Source organism: Jaculus jaculus, chromosome 4 (assembly GCF_020740685.1).
Source record: "Jaculus jaculus isolate mJacJac1 chromosome 4, mJacJac1.mat.Y.cur, whole genome shotgun sequence".
NCBI lineage: Eukaryota > Metazoa > Chordata > Mammalia > Rodentia > Dipodidae > Jaculus > Jaculus jaculus.
Window position 1 is genome coordinate 5194158 of NC_059105.1, and position 19411 is coordinate 5213568.

The 19411-nt window shown below is 38.1% G+C and overlaps 1 protein-coding gene across 7 annotated transcripts in view; it reads left to right on the top strand.

Annotated features, from left to right (window-relative positions):
- The window catches only part of LOC101598203 (SPHK1 interactor, AKAP domain containing), a 139431-nt gene that overhangs the window by 52206 nt on the left and 67814 nt on the right, over positions 1 to 19411 (top strand). For 5 of the 7 annotated variants that reach the window (XM_045147250.1, XM_045147251.1, XM_045147255.1 and 2 more), the window contains exon 3: positions 10115 to 10222. The exons of the other annotated variants lie outside the window; for them this stretch is intronic. In XM_045147250.1, coding sequence (XP_045003185.1) covers positions 10115 to 10222 — 108 coding nt within the window. The remainder of the gene's footprint in view (positions 1 to 10114; positions 10223 to 19411) is intronic. 7 annotated transcript variants of the gene reach the window in all.

A 19411-nucleotide genomic window follows, 5' to 3' on the forward strand; every position in this document is an offset into this window, starting at 1 on the left:
TCACAGTGCCTGACACTACCTGCATAAGACCATCATAAGAGGAGGAAAAAATCAAGACATCAAAAGTAAATGAGAGACTGATTGAGATGGGGAGGGGGTATGATAGAGAGTGGAGTTTCAAAGGGGTAAGTGGGGGGAGGAAGGGTATCACCATGGGGTATTTTTTATAATCATGGAAGTTGTTAATAAAAAAAAATCATGACTGGAGAGGTGGCTTAGCAGTTAAGCACTTGCCTGTGAAGCCTAAGGACCCCGGTTCGAAGCTCCATTCCCCAGGACCCACATTAGCCAGATGCACAAGGGGGCACATGCGTCTGGAGTTTGTTTGCAGTGGCTGGGGCCCTGGCATGCCCAATCTCTCTCCCTATCTCTATCTGCCTCTTTCTCTGTCTGTCACTCTCAAATAAATAAATAAAATAAAATAAAATTAAATTAAATTAAATTAAAAATAAAATCAGTTAGCTTATCTGTAGGCCAGTCGTCAGTCTGCTAATGGTGACATGTGATTATCTGTAGGTGATCATTCTCATCTTCCTCTACAGTAAGAGTCAGAATGAATTGTAAACACACCACCAACCTTTTCCATCCCAAACCTCCACATCAGTGGTGCCTTTCAGCTTATTATTTTTAGGCTTTATTTTTCCTTACTAAAAGAACTTCATTGTTTCCCAGTACTTTCTATTAATCAATTAAAAGACAACCAAGTTTTAATATGTAACCACACTATAAATGAAGAATCTTTCACATCCAACTGATCAGAATTGCACAGCACACCCTATTTATAATCATTAATCATATTTTGGAATATGTTTCCCTTTCTTCAGTCCAGGGAGTTAAAACACAAGTACTCAGTCATCCAGTGAAATTACCATTGGAAGGAAAATGTTACCTTAATGTTTAATTAAACCTTCTGAGAAAAGGAAATAAAAAGCACTATTTCTAATGCCTCCTTCCCTTCCACACCATAATTTTATTTCTGTTTTGCACATTGTTTCTTCTTAGTAGTTGGGTGTGCTTTAAATAGACATTTTATAATTTCTCTTTGAAGTAATGAAAGGTGTTTTATCCTAGAGTAGAAACAAAAGAGTACAAAAGAAAAGTTGGCTAAGGCATAGGTTAAATTAACATGAAATTACATATGTAAACTGTGAAAAAGCCTCTCAATTCTAGGTGTGTGTATGAGGCTTTTAAGCTATTATAAAAGCTTATTTCACCAATCAAACACTAGTTAAGCCAACAATTAAACATTCCAAGATTATAATAAAATAGTTTTTTAAAACACTCAGCATGCTTCAAGACATTAAAAACTATCTGGCCAGGTTAACTATAGATTTATTTTTATGAAAAGATAAAAGGAGTTTGGTAAGATGGCTCAGTAGCTAAGGTGCTTGCCTGTAAAACCTAAGGTCCCAAATTCAACTCCCCAGCAATACATAAAGCCAGATTATGCATCTGGTCGCACATGCATCTGGACTTCATTTGTAGTGGCTGGATGCCCTGACACACCCATTCCCTCTGTCTGTTTCTCTTCTCTCTGTCTCTCTCTGCATGCAAATAAATAAGTAAATAAAATATATTTTAAGAAAAGATAAAAGGTTCTTTTTATACTTCTGAAGATTTTCATTCCATCATTCTCCCTGCCCTAGCCATTATGGGATCTTTGTTGTCCTTCAAACATATGCCCCTGCTTGGAGCATTTGCCTCAGCTGATGACCTCTGCCTGAGTTATTGCTCAATGTTAAAGTCTCCAAAATTATTTTATTATAATTTTACAGAAGTGTGCCAAGATGTGCTTTCCAAAATAGCATCCCTTACTTCTTTATTCTTTGATATATCTTCTGTCTTCCCCTTAGGTTCCATTATCTGCCATGTATGCTTATCGATTATTTATTTTATTTTGGCCCTACCACATCAGAACCAAAATAAGACTCTAGAATGTTTTTTCTTGCTTTGCCCACTCATTGCCCAGTAAAATAAGCAATGCAAAATGTCTAGTGAAACACAGCAAGTGAACTGTGGAGGTAGCTCAGTGGGGAAAATGCTCATTGCACAAGCATGAGTTTAATGAGCAGAACCCATGTAAAAAAAAGTTGGTTGTGGTATATACTTATAATTCCAGTCCTAGGGAGGTAGACAATGGTGCCAGATGGATCCCTGGGGCTTGTTCATCAATCAATCTATGCTGTTTGGCAAATTCCACACAAATAACAGATCCTGCCTCAAACAAAGGTAGGAGGCAGCTCAGGAATCACACCGGAACTTTCACTCTAGTCTCCATATGCACTTATACATATGTGTGTGCATAACTGCACACACGAACATAAACATGTACCATAATATGTGTGTGCATAACTACACACACGCACATAAACAGACAAGAATGCATACGCATGTACCATACATACAAGAACACACACAAATATACATGTACCACGTGTACATGAACAGAGAGAGAGAATAATTACTCTATATTTAGCTGAGTAAATGCACATGAGTATAAAACTATTAATGATGGCATCATCCTTCTCTTATAAAGGCATTCCAAAGTTTATCTCAAATATATAGTCTAACTAATGCTCTTGAATATGATTTGAATGAATATGAAGTGTCTAAGTTAAAATTTTAAATTTAAAAGTATTTTTATGGCTGAAGAGATGACTTCGTGGTTAAGGTGCTTAACTGGGAAGCCTAAGGAACCAGGTTTGGTTCCCAAATATCCACATGGATAAGGGGTTGCATGTGTTTGGAGTTTGTTTGCATTGGCTAGAGGCCATGACATGACAATTCTCTCCGTGTGCCTCTCTCTCTTTTCTCTCTCTCTCTCTCTCTATCTCTCTCATAACTAAATCAATAAAATAAAATATTAAAAGTAAAATAAAAGTATAATCTCTATGATGTGAGGATACATCACAATATATTATTTTCCCCCATCAAATGGAACATTTTTCATCTGTCTGCCACACTTACAATTCTTTCTCACTGTAGACCTGGATTATTTCAGTGAGCTGTGGTAATGACACAGCCTTTATGCTAACCTGCCTTGGATGTTCCTCTGGCAAACAAATTAGACCATTATTATTATTATTATTTTAAAGGTTGGGTGAAATATTTGGAAAGATGCCTTTTAAATTTTTATTTATTTATTTGAGAGCAACAGACACAGATAGAAAGACAGATAGAGGGAGAGAGAGAGAATGGGCACACCAGGGCTTCCAGCCTCTGCAAACGAACTCCAGGCGCGTGCGCCCCCTTGTGCATCTGGCTAACGTGGGACCTGTGGAACTGAGCCTCGAACCGGGGTCCTTAGGCTTCACAGGCAAGCGCTTAACTGCTAAACCATCTCTCCAGCCCTAGACCATTATTTTTGATTCGGTCCTACTTAATGTATTAGTTACTTTCTAATTGCTTGGAAAAACTACATTTAAAAAAAACAACAACAATAGTTTAAGGGAGGAAGCATTTATTTCAGTTTATATATCCAAGTTGCAGTTCATCATGCCAGGGAAGACCAGGGAGCAGGACAGGTCAAATTTAGTTCAACAGTGAGGAAGGCTAACAAAGCAATGAACACCAATGTTCAGCCAGGTCTCTCCTTTTTTATATAGTCCAGGACCACACCCACATTTGAAAGGGAGTTTCTCATCTCAATTAACACACTCAAAATAATTCCTCACAGGCGATTTGAGGTCCTACCAAGTTGAGAATTTAAGTCAACATATTCAAGTTCTCAGGAAGTAGGCAGAATTCAGATTGCTAGCCAGAATATAGCATGAAATGCTTGAATCCCAGTTCCCGGTCGAGCCAGTGTTTCCTTCTGAAACCTCATTAACTAGGCCTCTATGCTCCACATTCTCCCTCTGCACTGTGGTCTAAATTTCTACCAAAATTGTCCAATAATATATGCTTTATATAATTCTAAGACTTTTATTGTCCATAGCTCCAAATTCTTCTACATTATTTCCACAAACCAGTACCAAAAGCCTACCAACTGCATACATTTTACAACCCCACTCCTGGTTTCAGCTTTCTAAATTGATCACATTTCCAATTGTAGTAACAAAATATCTTAAAAAAATCATCTTAAGGAAGGAAGGGTTTATTTTGACTCACAATTTGAGGGTACTGTCCACCAATGTGTTATAGGAATTTCTACATAAAATGTATCATAATTTATAGTTAAATATGTATTTCAGTGCTTTTTCCATAAGGTATTTGTCTTCCATGCCAGTTTGTAGGTTACAGAAAAGAAGTATAAGGACCAGTTCTACATCACTTGCCATTGTATGGCCTAGATAACAGCCCACAGTATCACTTTAGAAATTTTGTTAATGATAAATGAGTGAATGAAAATCATTACACTTTGAACAGCAGGCTGTAGAAATATAAATAGGAAAAGTGGTGTTCCAGCTACCACAGAACTTTTAAGCCAAGGTACCTGGAAAAATCATTCTGCCATCAACTCTGGAAACTGAGAGTCAGGTGTCCTTTTTAGTTTCAACCTGGGATGGAAGGAATGTGCATTTAGACATGGAATCCAAAATGACAATAGGAAACCCCAGAATAATAACTATCAAATTAGAAAGGTATGAAGCCATTCTCCTGAGCAAGGCCAATCTGGAACTATAGGAGGGTAAGTCATTCCTCTGGGTAGTAAGTAATTACCTGTGAGTCTCTGGGTTATCCAAGGAACATGCTTGAGGAAAGAAGAAAGAACAAGTCTATGAAGACAAAGCTTGAGGGAATACTTACAACACAGGAGGAAAAACTAGTCAATAAAAGATACATGTTCTCTCCAGCTTTCCCAATCACTCTAGGCACTTAAAATTTACCTTTCAACAACCGTTGTCAAGGGTAAAGTCTTTGACTGTTCCTTGACCTCCTTGTCCAGGAAGGGCCATTCCATGGGAATATGCCCTGGATGGCTAGAATACTATCACAGCACCTAGTTTTCTTCATCACACTCCTGACAAGGATTGTCCTTACTTTAGTTTCCAAAGGGATGGAAGAATAATTTTGTCGTGTATTAAATTTTACTTATTTCACTTTGTTAAAGATGGGGTTTCATATAACCCTGGCCTGCCTTGCATTTCTGATCCTCCTACCTCCAAAATGCTGGAATTCCAATGTGCATCACAATCCCTGGATTATTTATCTTAATATTCCCAGTATCTCACACCACAGAAGCTCAATGAACATTTGCTGAGTGAATAATGACTGGCAGGGGGTAGAGAAAGAAAAGAAAAAAACAAAAATATCCAGTTATAAATGATAAAGGAAGAAAACTTGTCAGACATTGTGGAAATATGAAAAAACTATTAAGATGGAACATGTATCATCCATTATTTGTCTTCTGATACCATTAGGAACCATGTATCAATTGTCTGTACTTTTAAAAGGTTAGGTATTTGCAAGCATTGTGCTTAGGGCTTAGAATAACTTTCTGAAGTGGCTTTGATCGTCATCATATAATAGATGTGAAAACTAAGTGCAGAAAAGGCTAATTGACCCATCCAAGCTCACTAAAGTCAGTGATATGCTGGGGTGAATTTTCGTTCTGCCTCCAAATCATGTCTTCTCCAATATAATAATTTAAGTGTGCCTAATTGATCAGGGCCATTTCCCCCCTTTCTATGTAAAATCAGTACTGAATGCCTGCCTCTGGTTTCTCGTCATCACAGTGAAAGTGTCTGTAACACTGTGCAGAAGCCCCTTTCTTCCTTATCCAGGACACTTTAGCAGAAATTATGCCATTATCATTTCAAACTTGTGAATGCACAGCATGTTCCTTATTAGCTCTTCATCTGAAATAAGCAAGCCAGGGACTAAAAATAGCCGATAAATAAATGAGCCATGAAGAACCTGGTGAGTGTCTTTTTTCCCTCTCATAAATGACTCTCTCAGCAGGAAAACTATCTTAATAAAGCTTCGAAATCATCAAATACTCAAGCACCTACCTTTCCTTCAAGTCCTCCTCTTCTAATACTTTGTCCAAACCATTAAGCTAAAAGCATTTCACAGGTTAAAACTGCTCAACATAGGAAGATAAGTGGTTTATTGAAGGCTGCATTTGTAGTCTCTTTCCTTATTTGTTTCTCAAGGTCTATAGAATAAGGAGACTCAATGAAAGGAGGGAATTACATGTTGCTTGGGGCAAAAGTGGTGTTCAGCTCAGGTAACCCAGTTTGATGGTTCTATAGCAAAGTGAGGCTGGGACCTAGGAAGCTTCTTAAACACAGAGATAGCTGATTATATATCTGGAATGGAATACAAACTTCTTGACTACCCAAACCAGCATCCTGAAGGAAAGACAGATGATCCAAGCATGAGTAACTATGAAATATCACCAACATGCAACAGAGCACTATATAAGAGAAGGCTCTGATGTCTGTGCTGCTTTTCCACCAATGACAAATTACTGTCCCTTTTCAGCCTAATCTGGGGCATAGGAAATTACAATTTTTATTATATCTAATGTATGTTGACCACTTTACTGTGTGTGAGGATCCGTTTTATTCTGTGTGTGTGCACACGTGTGTGTGTGTATACGTGTAATGTACATAATATATATATATAATAGATTGGTTGATAGATTAGCTATCAGATTCTACCCAACAAGTTTAGAGGTTTTATTCAGATAATATAGAATATATATATATATATATATATATATACACACATACATACATAAACATACATACACACACATATATATATGTATATATATATATACATATATATATATGTGTGTGTGTGTGTGTATAATATAGAATAATACAGAATGTCATATTACAACAGACAGCCCCTTCCTCAGATGTGGGAACATCAAGGTGACAGGTTGACTTTTCTGTCTTTCCTGTCTCTGTATCATCCGATCATGGTGGTGACCTAGCCCACTATTTTCTCAAAGACACACATGAATTGTGATGGCACTTCTCCCCACACCTCAGGCATACCTCAACAAACATGATGTGATAGATGCTTTCTCCTGCTAGCACATTTTATTGTAACCACAGCATTATGTGTCCTTAGTCTCAGAATGAAGATGAGGCCCACAACCTAATCTTAGAAGACTGAGCTTTTGAGAAGATGAATAAGTGATTCCAGTTAGGTTTATTGAGTTGTATTATAATGTAGGACCACCCTGTCTGTTCATCAGGTGCCTGTGGTGTAAACCTCTGATATTCCTCAGTTGTAGACTTAATGAATAGACTTAATGAGTGTTTGTTTTTGCATGGACACTCCAAACCTCAAGGATCAAGACAAGACAAGGTACAGAACCACATGGCACTAGTTTGTTTAATGATAACACAAATAGATATAAAGTCATGCCTTCCTGTGAGAAATTACAATGCTTTGTTACTTGCTAAGTATATTAATTCAATTATATCACATCTTCCCCTTAAAGAAAAAAGAAAATTTAATTTCAAAAGGAAATCTGTAAAAGTGCATTTTTATTTACAAAAATTACACAGATAACTTTTCAAAACCACACAGTACTTGGAGGATATGAGAAGCAGTGGCATAAGAGACTTCACATGTAATGCCTGCTGTCTTCAAGATCAAGTCCAAGGTCAAGCTGTGAACAGAATGTAGCAGAATCCCCTAACCATCTAAGCCTCAAAGTGTTTATCCTAAAAATAGTAATTTGTGCAGAGACCCTTTAAAATTAATAGCACTTCATTAATGAGCAAATGAATTTTAAAAAAATCAACTCAATTCCCAGTATATTCTAACCCTACAAAAAATGTTAACTGTGACAATATTACAAAGTAAACAACTAAAATTACCTCTCATACCAGAATATCTGTGAAAGAAAATTTGCTTTCACAAGTCTGAATAATTTCAGGCCTAAGGCATCCAAGTGTCTATCATTGTTTGTGAATTCTACATATTAGAACAGAGACATGTTTTGAGTGGATTATCTGCCATTAGCATGGCTGTTTTTCACACAGAGCACCTCAGGTGATCACATGAATAATCCCACCCACTAGTAATATGATCCCTACTTACAGATGTGGAACCTGACACTCATAGTTAAAGGCAGCTGCCTGCGCTCACCCTGGTACTTATGACCAAGTCAGCTTTGCACTCTTGCTGGTATACAAACATCAAGGTTGAGAAACTTGATTCTATGCTGTGAATAAAAGTCAGTGGCAGCAACGGGGTAGGGAGTTAAGGGACTATTTCTACTTTAAATTGAATCAATCTAGGTCCATGGCTCTTAATTTCATGAACTCACTTTTTTTTTCTAGTGTTCAGGAGCAAAATTATATATGTATATATTCAAAATTCTCTTACAATATAAAAATTACTAGAGTCTTCCAATATCTTCTTTACTTGTTATGGACATACATTTAAAATGTAAACATGTTAACAACAGTACTTATTCAAGACAACTACATTTTCCAAAACAAAACCTTTCAGTGAGAAGAAGAGGTAGATTCATATGTTTGCAAATCTTATCAACATCTGACTTAACTTTCTCCTCTGCCTGTGTGTTTGTTCCACTGAGCCACACAGGCCACGTGGCTGTTGCTGTTGCCCCTGGATACTCAGGAGACAGAAGAATGTCTGAAATGTCCTAGGTGAGATTTCCAAAATGACTGAGAAGTCTCACAGCCAGCTTTAGATCACAGCAATAGCCCCCAAGTTCATCACCTAATTGCTGTGCACCCACAATTCATCTCTTTATACTATTCTGAGCAACAGAGATGAACATTTGTTATCTCTCAATAATGATAAACATTAAATGAGAAAATGTTTACAGTTGATATTAAGCATATAAATAAAAATGTTGTAGAAGAAAATTTATCAGAATTATATGTGTTAACTATTCAGAAACAAAACTTAACAGGGGGCTGGCAAGAGGGCTTAGTGATTGCGGCACTTGCCTGCAAAGTCAAAAGCCCAGATTCGATCCCCCAAGACCCACATAAGCCAGACACACAAGGTGGCACATGCATCTCGAGTTACTTTGCTGTGGCTATAAGCCCCCCATTCTCTCTCTCTCTCTCTTTCCACTCCTTCTTTCCCTCCCTCTCTCCCTTCCTCCCTTTCTCCCACCATCCCTTTCTGCCTATTTCTCTCTCTTAAATACTAAAAAATGTTTTTTAAAAGTAACATATTCCTTTTCCTACGTAGTAAAAGAGATAATCCTTTCTTGTATGAATAAGGTGTAATTGAAGTATCTTTCTATTTTAGAAGCACTAAACCAAACTTAATGAATCTGGTATGTTGCCGACGACATGAAGGGAGTAGCATATATTAGCAGACACATGCTTTTGAGTACCAAGATGGTATTGCAAGTCTTAAATACAATGTAAAGAACTCAATATTGGGTAAGACATAAGACATACTCAAAGCTGAATCATTTGGTTATTTGTGAAGTCACAGCTTCAAAATATTTAGCTGAAATATGCTTTTGCCCTTGCTTTAATTTCCAAGCCCCCAAATAGCACATTTGTCAGTTATGGTTTGCTTTGTTAATTTATGTGTTCAAAGTTATTTTTTATTTTCTATGCAATTTCTAAGTGAAAAATGGTTGTTTTAATGTCACTGAGTTACTCTGGATAATTTTTAAAAACATAGTATAAAAAGAACAACAAAAAAATGGTACCTTAGGGGTTCAAGAAGAATTGTACCCTCTCTCACACCAGTTAAAAAATTGTGGCCTTCTTACACAAGTTAAAAAACTAAAGAATCCTTATTGCACCATAAAGAAAAGAGCATGCATTTGTAAAACATCAAAAGTTCATAAATTGTAAAATAACATAATTCTAAATGAAATTTTATTGCCAACTGGGCCAAACCCCAAAACAATCATTTGATTACACATTATGCAAAGGTCACACACACACACACGTCCACATTTACTGGTGTTGAACTTGACGAGAAAAGGAAGACCAGTGGTAACATCAATGCATTCCTCTCCAGGCAATTTCTGGTGGATAATTTATACCTTCTACTGGTGTTATGATCCTTTGAGGTATTTTTTCCTTATTGTTCAGTTGCTCAGAGGAAAAGTGAAAACACGCACAGGCTTGTCAGAAGAGAGCTGTCTGCTTAGGTAGAAAGCCGCCGATGGGCACTGAGGAGGTTGTCTGGGTTCCCCCAGGTTCTTCGCAACAACAGCCTGCTGGAATCCACAGACTACTGGCTGCAGAGTCAGAGGACGCCCTGCCAGATTGGCTTTGTGGAAGACAAGTCTGAAAACTGTGCCTCTGTGAGTATGCTGAAACCTCGGGGAGATTGTCTAGTAAAGGAGAGAAACTGGAGCATGGTAGCATGCTCAAAGGAAAATCTGATGCTTTACAATAACTCATTTCAATGCATGGTTGTGAACGTATGCTTTTGAAAATATATAAATAGCTCACATGCTGTTAACAAAGAGCAGACAGGGAAGGTTTCTGCTTTGCTCATTTGGACAGATGACTTTTTTGATCAATTCTATGTAGAGCAACAGATGTATATTTTGAAAAATGATGAAGAATAGCATTCTGAAAGAGAATTGTAGCATAGGATGAATTCTTTTTTTTTTTTAAACCAACAGTCCCCTTGGATCCTTTCCTACATGTTTTATACTCTGTGCTAGAAGGTATTTTCTAGTATGAAAATCAGACACAGATTCTCCAGCCTTTTTAGGAGTTGTTGCTATGATTTGAAAACTCAACCTCAGAAATAAACAGGCATGAATTTTAATATACTGGGGCTGTTACTTTACATACAGAAACCTGGTGAGGGAAGAGATGGTCTTAGAAATAAACAAGGAAACTCTTAAAGCTCAGAGTGTGAGGACGTAGTATGGGTGTTTAAAATGATTGTTGCTAGGTTCTCTATAATGCTGTGTGCTTCGTTGTGATTGAAATCATCGAGCTCTTGTGGCATCTTCATTATAACGATTGGCCAGAGTGTTTCCAGAGAGGAAAAAATGTAATGTATTTCTCCTGACTAAATTGAGAGCATCAGCTCTGAGCTATTCCTGGAGGTAAGTTGTATGCCAGCCTTTATATTTAAAACAAAAAAAGAAAAAAATAAATAAAACTGAAATGAGATAAGGAGGCTTTTTATACAGCAAGGCAAGCAGACCTGGAGGAGAGAAGATGGAATCCATTCCACAGGGCAGAGTCTCACAGCAGAAGAAAGACAGAGTCAGCAACATTCTCAGGAAAATCTCTTTCTTTGCAAAAATACCGGACTTTTAGTGTTTTTTTTAAATCTCTTGTCCAGAAATACTAGTTGCTGGCTAGAAGTCTTTGAGGAAAGCAAGCTGGATTCAGTGGCGAGAGATTAAATAGCAATTAATACCTTCTTTGTAAATTCAATTCTGAATGGAGTGAGAAAACCCAGCCGTCTAGGAAGCGGATAGTCAATTACACAGCCAGACACTATAAAGGAGGGAGCAATGGAAAGTAAAAGTTATAAGTGGCCAAACTTTGGCCAGAGTTATCACCAGGAAACTTGAGAAAGCACTGACATCTTTCCTCCAGAGACCTTCTATAGCACCTAGTTCCTAAATTTAACTTTCCATTGGTACAAAAAACTTTATCCTCAATTCTCCCTCTGACACCTCACATTCTGTAATTCCTGTGGGGGTGGCTGAGTCAGTTCAGTATCTAACTCAAGACGAGTGCTCTTATTTGTAATTGAACTGGATATCAAATCCAAAGGGGCTGATTCACCACCATCATCCTAATTTTGAAAGCACCATACAAAATGGCAGGGTAATAAAAACAACAACAACAAAAAAGCATTCTGTCACTGGCACACTTTGACACTGGAAACACACAGTATTCATTTCCCACAGTCTAGTGGGATCATCATTCTCACTTACTCTCTCCCCTTCTCTCTGTCTCAAATAAGTAAATAAAAAAAATAGATCAAAAAAATTTAGAGATACCCTGCTGGATGTATTTACACCATATGTACACACATTCTTTTACTCTGACAACCTGAATGACTAAAGCTTCCTTTCGTGAAATGGCAGAACTTGAGAGATGAATTTAGCCAAGATCATAGATGGTCTGTGCCATTTGTTTTTCAGCTGAGGAACACAATGACCATAAAGAGATGTCTTCCAGTTACCAGGAACATGAAGCCAAACTCGTGTAAAACCAGACTCACCAGTTCTTACCACAGTGAGGGAAGCACTTGCTCAACTTGCTTTATGAAAATTTCAATAAAAGATATAATTTCTCTATACAAAATTCTCATATTAATTTGACTCATAAAGATAGCATTATTAATCTATCTTCAAGACCTGAAAGCAATATTGCATATATCTTAGATAATTACACTTTAGGTTGTTTTCTATAAAATCAAGACTGTCATGTTTATATAGAAATTCTTCCTACATGGGGCTGGGGATGTTGCTCAGTTGGTAGAGGGCTGGCCTAGCATGCTTGAAGCTCTAGGTTAGACCTTCTGTTCCTTATAAACCAGGCATATCCCTGTAGCCCTAGAACGTGGGGGAGGAGTGGAAGCAGGAAGACCAAAAGCCCAAGATCTTCGGTTTGCGAGGTGCCTTTGTGGATGAAGCATTTACCATGAGGACCAGCATTCTGATCCCCAGCCACTGCCAGGAACCCTAGGTGGCTGTGATGCAGTCCCAGCACTGAGTGGGCTGAGATAGTTGAATCCCTGGCACAAGCTTGCTGGCTAGATAACCAAAGTAGTGAGCTGTGATTCACCTGAAAGACCCTGACTCAGTAAATAAGTGGAGCACCATCAAAGAGGTAACCCAACATCAACCTCTGGACCCCACATGCATATGCACACGTGTGCTACACATACACATGCATGTGCATACATGAATACAAACATATATACATATACCACACACATAAGCACATGAAAAATGTTCTTATCGGTATAACAAGTTCAAGGCTAGCCTGGGATACGAGAGACCAATTTGTTCTGAAACTTCTCCTGAGAAAAACTGTACCCCTATCCAAAATTATTGAATATATGTATAAAAGTTACCCAAAAAATGAAATATTCTTTCTGAGAGGCATTAAATGTCTCACCTTTTAATACATGGTGTTCAGCTTCAGAACATGTTTATATAAATATTATTCTGAAAGCACTTAGCAAGAGTCACTCAGTGTCCAAATCAACCACTAAAAGTAATCGCATGACACCGACTGCTTAACTTTAAAAGACAGAATTTCAAAATACGCCACAAAATGACTTATAAAATGTTCCCTTTGGTACTGTTTGCATTCACTTGCAATATAATTATTGGATTGAAAATCCTTAGATGTTAAAGGATTGGTAAAGGAAGAAACACGTTGAGTACCTCAAGCTGAGTCATCCTCTTGTCTTACTCATTGGTACCAGGCCACATTGTCTGTAGAAACTTCTCACTTGTCCCAATGTAAGCATGTTGTCAGCCTACAAGAGAGCTGTGTGTTTTTTAAACCATCAGGATTTTTGTGTATGTTGAACCAAAAAATAAAGGGTTGATACATATCTTTACTAAAGAAATATTGCTGCAGGTTTGGCTAATGATACTGATCAATGGCATAGCAGGCTGACACACGGACATTAAAATTAACACTCATATTTCATTTATCACCACAAATTCCCAAGTGGCTTTAGATAATGTGGCTCAAAATCTCCTTCCAATTGCAACTCTTTTCAAAAGCTGATTCATTGTTCTTGGCAGTGCAATACTGGAAGACAGTGAAGGTTTTGCTTAATTAGTGAGAACAGCATATTTTTGCTGCACATATACATATATTTATTTTTTATACTGACCTTCAAAGTGGTGTTCTGTTAACTCAGCAGACTGCCACAGTTTCAAAACTTTGTGGAAATACATTTTGTTGAATGACCTAAGAGCCAGTAAGTGGGTAATTGTGGTTTGCCTCAGTAATGTCAAGGAGAATCCATCAGTCAGAGTCTGAGGTTCCAAACTGCTCTCAAAACAACTGAGCTTTACTCACTGCATTTCTGCCTTCAACTCATCTCCTGAGATGTCTTTTTCCTGTGTCTAGTACGACCCTCTCTTCCTCCTCCTATAGCAAAAATCTCCTTGACTTAAAGAAGAGTCGAAACTGAGGCCTGTTCATGTGCCTGAAAACTGACATGGGAATTAGTTTCCTACATAAAGTTCACTTGGGCTTTTAGACTACTAAAGCACGTCTCAAAAATAAGCAGTGGAAAGCATTTCAGAAATTCTAAAACCAAGCTTCACAGGACAAGGCAGAATAATACATTCCTGTGGTGCGTGAAAATTTATATCGCATCTTCTATTTCAAAACGAAACGTTAGTACCAACTTTTAGGTAATATTACAAAATGTTTTCAATATTTTTATTTATTTATTTATCAGAGAAAGAGGGAGAGAGAGAGAGAATGGGCATGTCAGGGCTTCCAGCCACTGCAAATGCACTCCAGATGCTTGCGCCCCCTTGTGCATCTAGGTAACATGGGTCCTGGGAAATTGATCCTGGGTCTTTTGGTTTTGCAGGCAAATGCCTTAAGTACTAAACCATCCCTCCAGCCCATAATAAACAATGTTAATATACAAGTACTTAGAAATATGATGTGAGTGAATCTGACATTTTCTTAGAGAAAAATTTAATATATATATATATATATATATATATATATATATATATATATATATATATATATATAATAGAGGTTTTCAACTTACATGAAACAAGTTGTGTAAGGATTTCTGTTTGGGATTTTTGGTTGGTTGGTTGGCTGTTTTTTTCTTTTTTCTTTCTTTTTTTTTTTTTTTTTGGCTTGTTTTGTTTTGTTTTTGGCTTTGAGACAGTCTCATTATGCAGATCAAGCTGACCTTAAACTGACAATCTTCCTGCCTCAGCCTCTCCAGTGCTTGGATTACAGAAGTGACCAGCACACATAGTCTATACTCTCCTATTTGTAAAGCAAATGCACCTTAGTAGCATAACCAGTGGTAACCACACTCATGCTTAGAAACACTGAGAAATGATTGAGGCCAGGAAGGGATTAACGGTACTCACCAACTATGGAAAATGAACAGACAAGTACTTTCCCATCATACCTTGGAGAAGCGGCTTCCTAGCCACTGCTGCTGCATTCTACAGCTCCATCCAGTAGACACGAATTACTCAATTCACAGACGTGGTCCATTGTTTCATTTCTCTGGAGGAACCTGAGAGAGGGTTGACTGGAGACAGTAAAGTGCAACTACTGGTCTGTTTTATTTTTCAATGAAAAAAATAGTTTTCCTAATTATGTGTGATTCCTGTAACAAGAGAAGTGCTGAAATTATTACGTGATTACTGAGGAAATTTTTGCACCATTTTGATTTCCCTGAAAAAGACTACCGTAATGTAACAGGCCACAGCATCACAGGGACGCACACCTCTAGAGGAAGGTGGCAAACAGATAACCCTGTGAGGGCTTGTCTACTCCAAGTGTACATGATCTTGTGTATAATTTCATTAAAAGAAGAGTTGATATCCATTGAATCTCACCAGAATTTCTGCTAAAGACCTTAAGTGGTTCATTGATTTTAAAATAATATATCCCTGGGCTGTAAAAATTGCTTAGCGGTTAAGGTCCTTGCCGGCAAAGCCAAAGGACCTTGGTTCAATTCCCCAGTACACACGTAAGCCAGATGCCCAAGAGAGAGGAAATGAAATGAAATGAAAGGATAGGAGAGAAAAGGAGAGGGGGCGAGAGAGAGAGAGAGAGAGAGAGAGAGAGAGAGAGAGAGAGGTAAGTAAATATAACAAAACTCAATGACCTGCAGACCTCAAACTCTTGGTATATGGCCCTTCACAGAAAAAAAAAGAAAATCTGCCATCCTCTGTTCTAGAGCAAAAAGCACAGACTTGGAAGGATAAGCAATGCTTCTCTGGATTAACAGTTTAGTGTGAACAAAACATAGGGATGCATTTGCAGAATTACACTGGGTGTTTGTTTGTTTGTTTGTTTGTTTGTTTGTTTGTTTGTTTGTTTTTCAAGGTAGGGTCTCAGTCTATCCCAGGCTGACTTGGAATTCACTATGGAGTCTTAGGGTGGCCTTGAACTCACAGCGATCCTCCTACCTCTGCCTCCCAAGTGCTGGGATTAAAGGTGTGTGCCACCACACTCAGCTATTATATTGGATTTTTAAGTCAAGTGTCTGAAGGACTTTTTATTCCCCACCATCAAATCTTCAACTGAGAGTGTTCTCCTTTATGTGATAACTTTTCTGTCCAATAATGGATTTACTTACATGTATGGCTTATATTGAAATATTTATCACAGTTATTTTCTCATAATAATTTTCCATGTATTCTCCTATTGCGCATTCATCTTAACCAAAGAATTCCTTTCCCCTCACTGCTGGCACCTCATAATTGAACTTGCTGCTCCACAAGTCCTGCTAAATTACCTGCTTCCCAGCCTTCCCCTGACTTACATTTGAGAACTAGGTGGATGCATTGCTTTCCCTACGAAGAATAATCTGGCATCTTTGGAAGAGTGATGTTGGTTCCTGCATGAAGTTAATTCGTTTTTATTTTCTCAAAGTTGTAATTACTAACAGTATTTTTAGTTCTGTAAACTGTAACGTGCCCTCCCACTGACTATGGCCTGTGAGTTGCAGCCTACTACAAGTCACAAAAGCCACTGTGATGAAGATCTCACATGCGGTTTGCATGCAGGGAGTGGTTCAAACAGTTGTTAATGTGCTAGAGAAAGAAATCAAGACCTTGGAAACTTAAAGATATGTGATAGAGGATACATATCCCTGTTAGTGGGATTTGAACTTGAAGAAATCCTTTATGAGGGGCATATATTGGAGCTATAAGTTCTTACTAATTTAAAATAAGACAGGTCTGTATATAAGAAAAAATTTAATAAAAGATTACTGCATATAATAGCAGAATAGGTTAATGTGGTTATTATAATAACCTGCATGTCTTTGAAACCAAGTTTTGTGCTGGTTTTCTGTCATGTATGTTTCCTTTCAGATGTCGTGGCTTCATCCTGCTTATCCAGACATTGAGTTACTTCTCGTAGCTTCATCATAACTGTGACAGTCATAGCCTCTGGGAATCAAAATGTTTTCTTGGCTTTGGAATAAAATGATCTCATTTTTCTTTGACAACGTTGGTTATCTCATGCAGAACATAAACCTGATCAGTAGGAATGCATGTTAATTAATGAAAAAGAATGAGGGAGAAAGGGCAAAATGAATAGCAGAGTAAGTTGAGAGAGAGAGAAGAGAAGGACAAAATAAAGCAGGACCACATCAAATAGAAGTGAGTTCACATGCTATCAATGGTGCACTGCTAAAGGCTTCCCAGAATTCAAGATTAAGTTTTTTATCATATAGGATATGAACTCTGGCCTATAATAAGAACAAATTATACAAATTATCATAAGATTTGTGTACTTAATGTATTATCAATCATAATTTATAGTTGTAGGAATTTTTGTATTGGTACTATTTATTACCAAATGGTCTTACCACAGTTACTTGGCTTGAGGTGACAGGAGCTCATTAATGATGATTGGAGCTTGAGGTTAAGCTTGACCTTGAGGTAACTGCAGCAGGTCACCCTTGTTCACTGACATGGTGACTTTTGCAAAGTAAGCATGAAGCCCTCCTGTGTTACTGTTGCTGCTTTCCTCTTTGCGTGCACAACCTCACAGTGGCTCCATCCTACATTACCCAGAGGTCACTAGACCAGAGCTTCAGTATCAGTTGGCTTTTGATCCAAGTTCTTCATCTTATAAAGTTAAAGATTGTAAGTGATGATAGGGTAAATACTAACATAGCTTCGCTGCGGTCATCCGCAGATGGACTGGTGTGTGTAAACTCTCAGTCCCCATGGTTCTGAGCACAGCACGTTTGTGTCTTAGCATATGAAAATGAGTGGCTGTGGGTCAGTGGTGGAAGGGTACACTCAAACAGCCTGCTTTGAAATTATGTGCTTATTGATTCTTTGAATAAATTTGGGTAGGCTTGTGGCTCACCATAAAATATGAGCTACCCATTGATCCATTAAGATTCCTGGGGATCAGGCATTTATTTATGTCACCATGTCTTAGCTGCTCATGAATATAAAGCAGTACATTAATGATTTCTTTTCAAGACTAATACTTCTGGCTTAGTGAGAAGGAGAAAACGTGTGTGCGCGTGCGCACACACACACACACACGCACACACACACAAACCTCTTCACACATGTACATGCAATTAGCCCACTAAACACAAATAAACTAAAAAAAGAGGCAGGAGATCCATATGTTGCTTCCGGAAGCCTTCCCCAATGTGTGCCGCTCTCTGATGACAGCAAACCTTACAGGAGCTGTATACCTGTGGAGGCAAGTAGAAAGGTCTTCACATATTGCTAATGGATTTTAAATTGTTCTGTTCTGTTAAATTGGAAATCCAAGCAATTGTTAAATTTAAGTTACTGAAGCATTCTTCAAACCATAAATCTTACTTTTGGGATTGAATTCATGAAAACAGCTGAAAATGACAATCAGTATGGAGCAAGCTTCAGAATCACAATGACAGAAATAAACAGTCTGATAAGTCCGGAGACACAATGAGTCCTGTGTAAGTCAGTGTTACCTCAGCCCAAAGGATGGGAGGCTCTGCTGATAACACAGGAGCACTGGGACTGCGTTACATTACAGGGAAGGTGTGTGGGAGGGGCAAGGAGAAGAGCAGTCACAACCAAGCAAAAAGACAATCAAGGCAGCACTTCCTTCCTGCTTCCTGTCCCCTCACTATTGCAGTTACCTTCTCATTGCTGGGACTAAGCACTCGATCCAAAGAAGCTGAGATAATGTGAGAAAAGTCATTCACTTTGGCTTACACTCTTGAGGGGAAACTTCATGTTGGCAAAGGAGAGCATAGCTATACATCACCTCCACCACTGTAGATGGAGAACAGAAGCAGGAGAGTGAGCCCAGCTCTGGCAAGCGGGAGCTGCCTGTTACACCCTTAAGCCTGCCCCAACAATATGCCTCCTCCAGGAAGCCTCCACCTCCAAATTTCCACAAGCTGGAGGACAAAGCATTCGAAACACTTGAGTTTATGGGGGACATCTGATTCAAACCACCACACCCCCTGAAATCCTTACCCCTGTATGTTAGAAAAGAAAACTCCAACATGTTTTAAGATCCTTTTTATTGAAATTTTGGAATGTACATGAGAAATGGGGAAAAATAGTAATCATGCCATATCCATGCTAAAACCAGGCTGTAGTACAAAAAGAAGCATCCCATCGTAACAAAACAATTTTTAGAATTCCTAAATGTCTGTCTCCACATTAGATGCATAGAGTGACAGACAGGAAGTAGATGGATGGATAACAGACACATGATAGATAGTTGTGATATGCACATAGACATAGATATGTTCTGAGAAAAAAAGCACAGTGATGAACACCAAGCCATTAAACTGACAG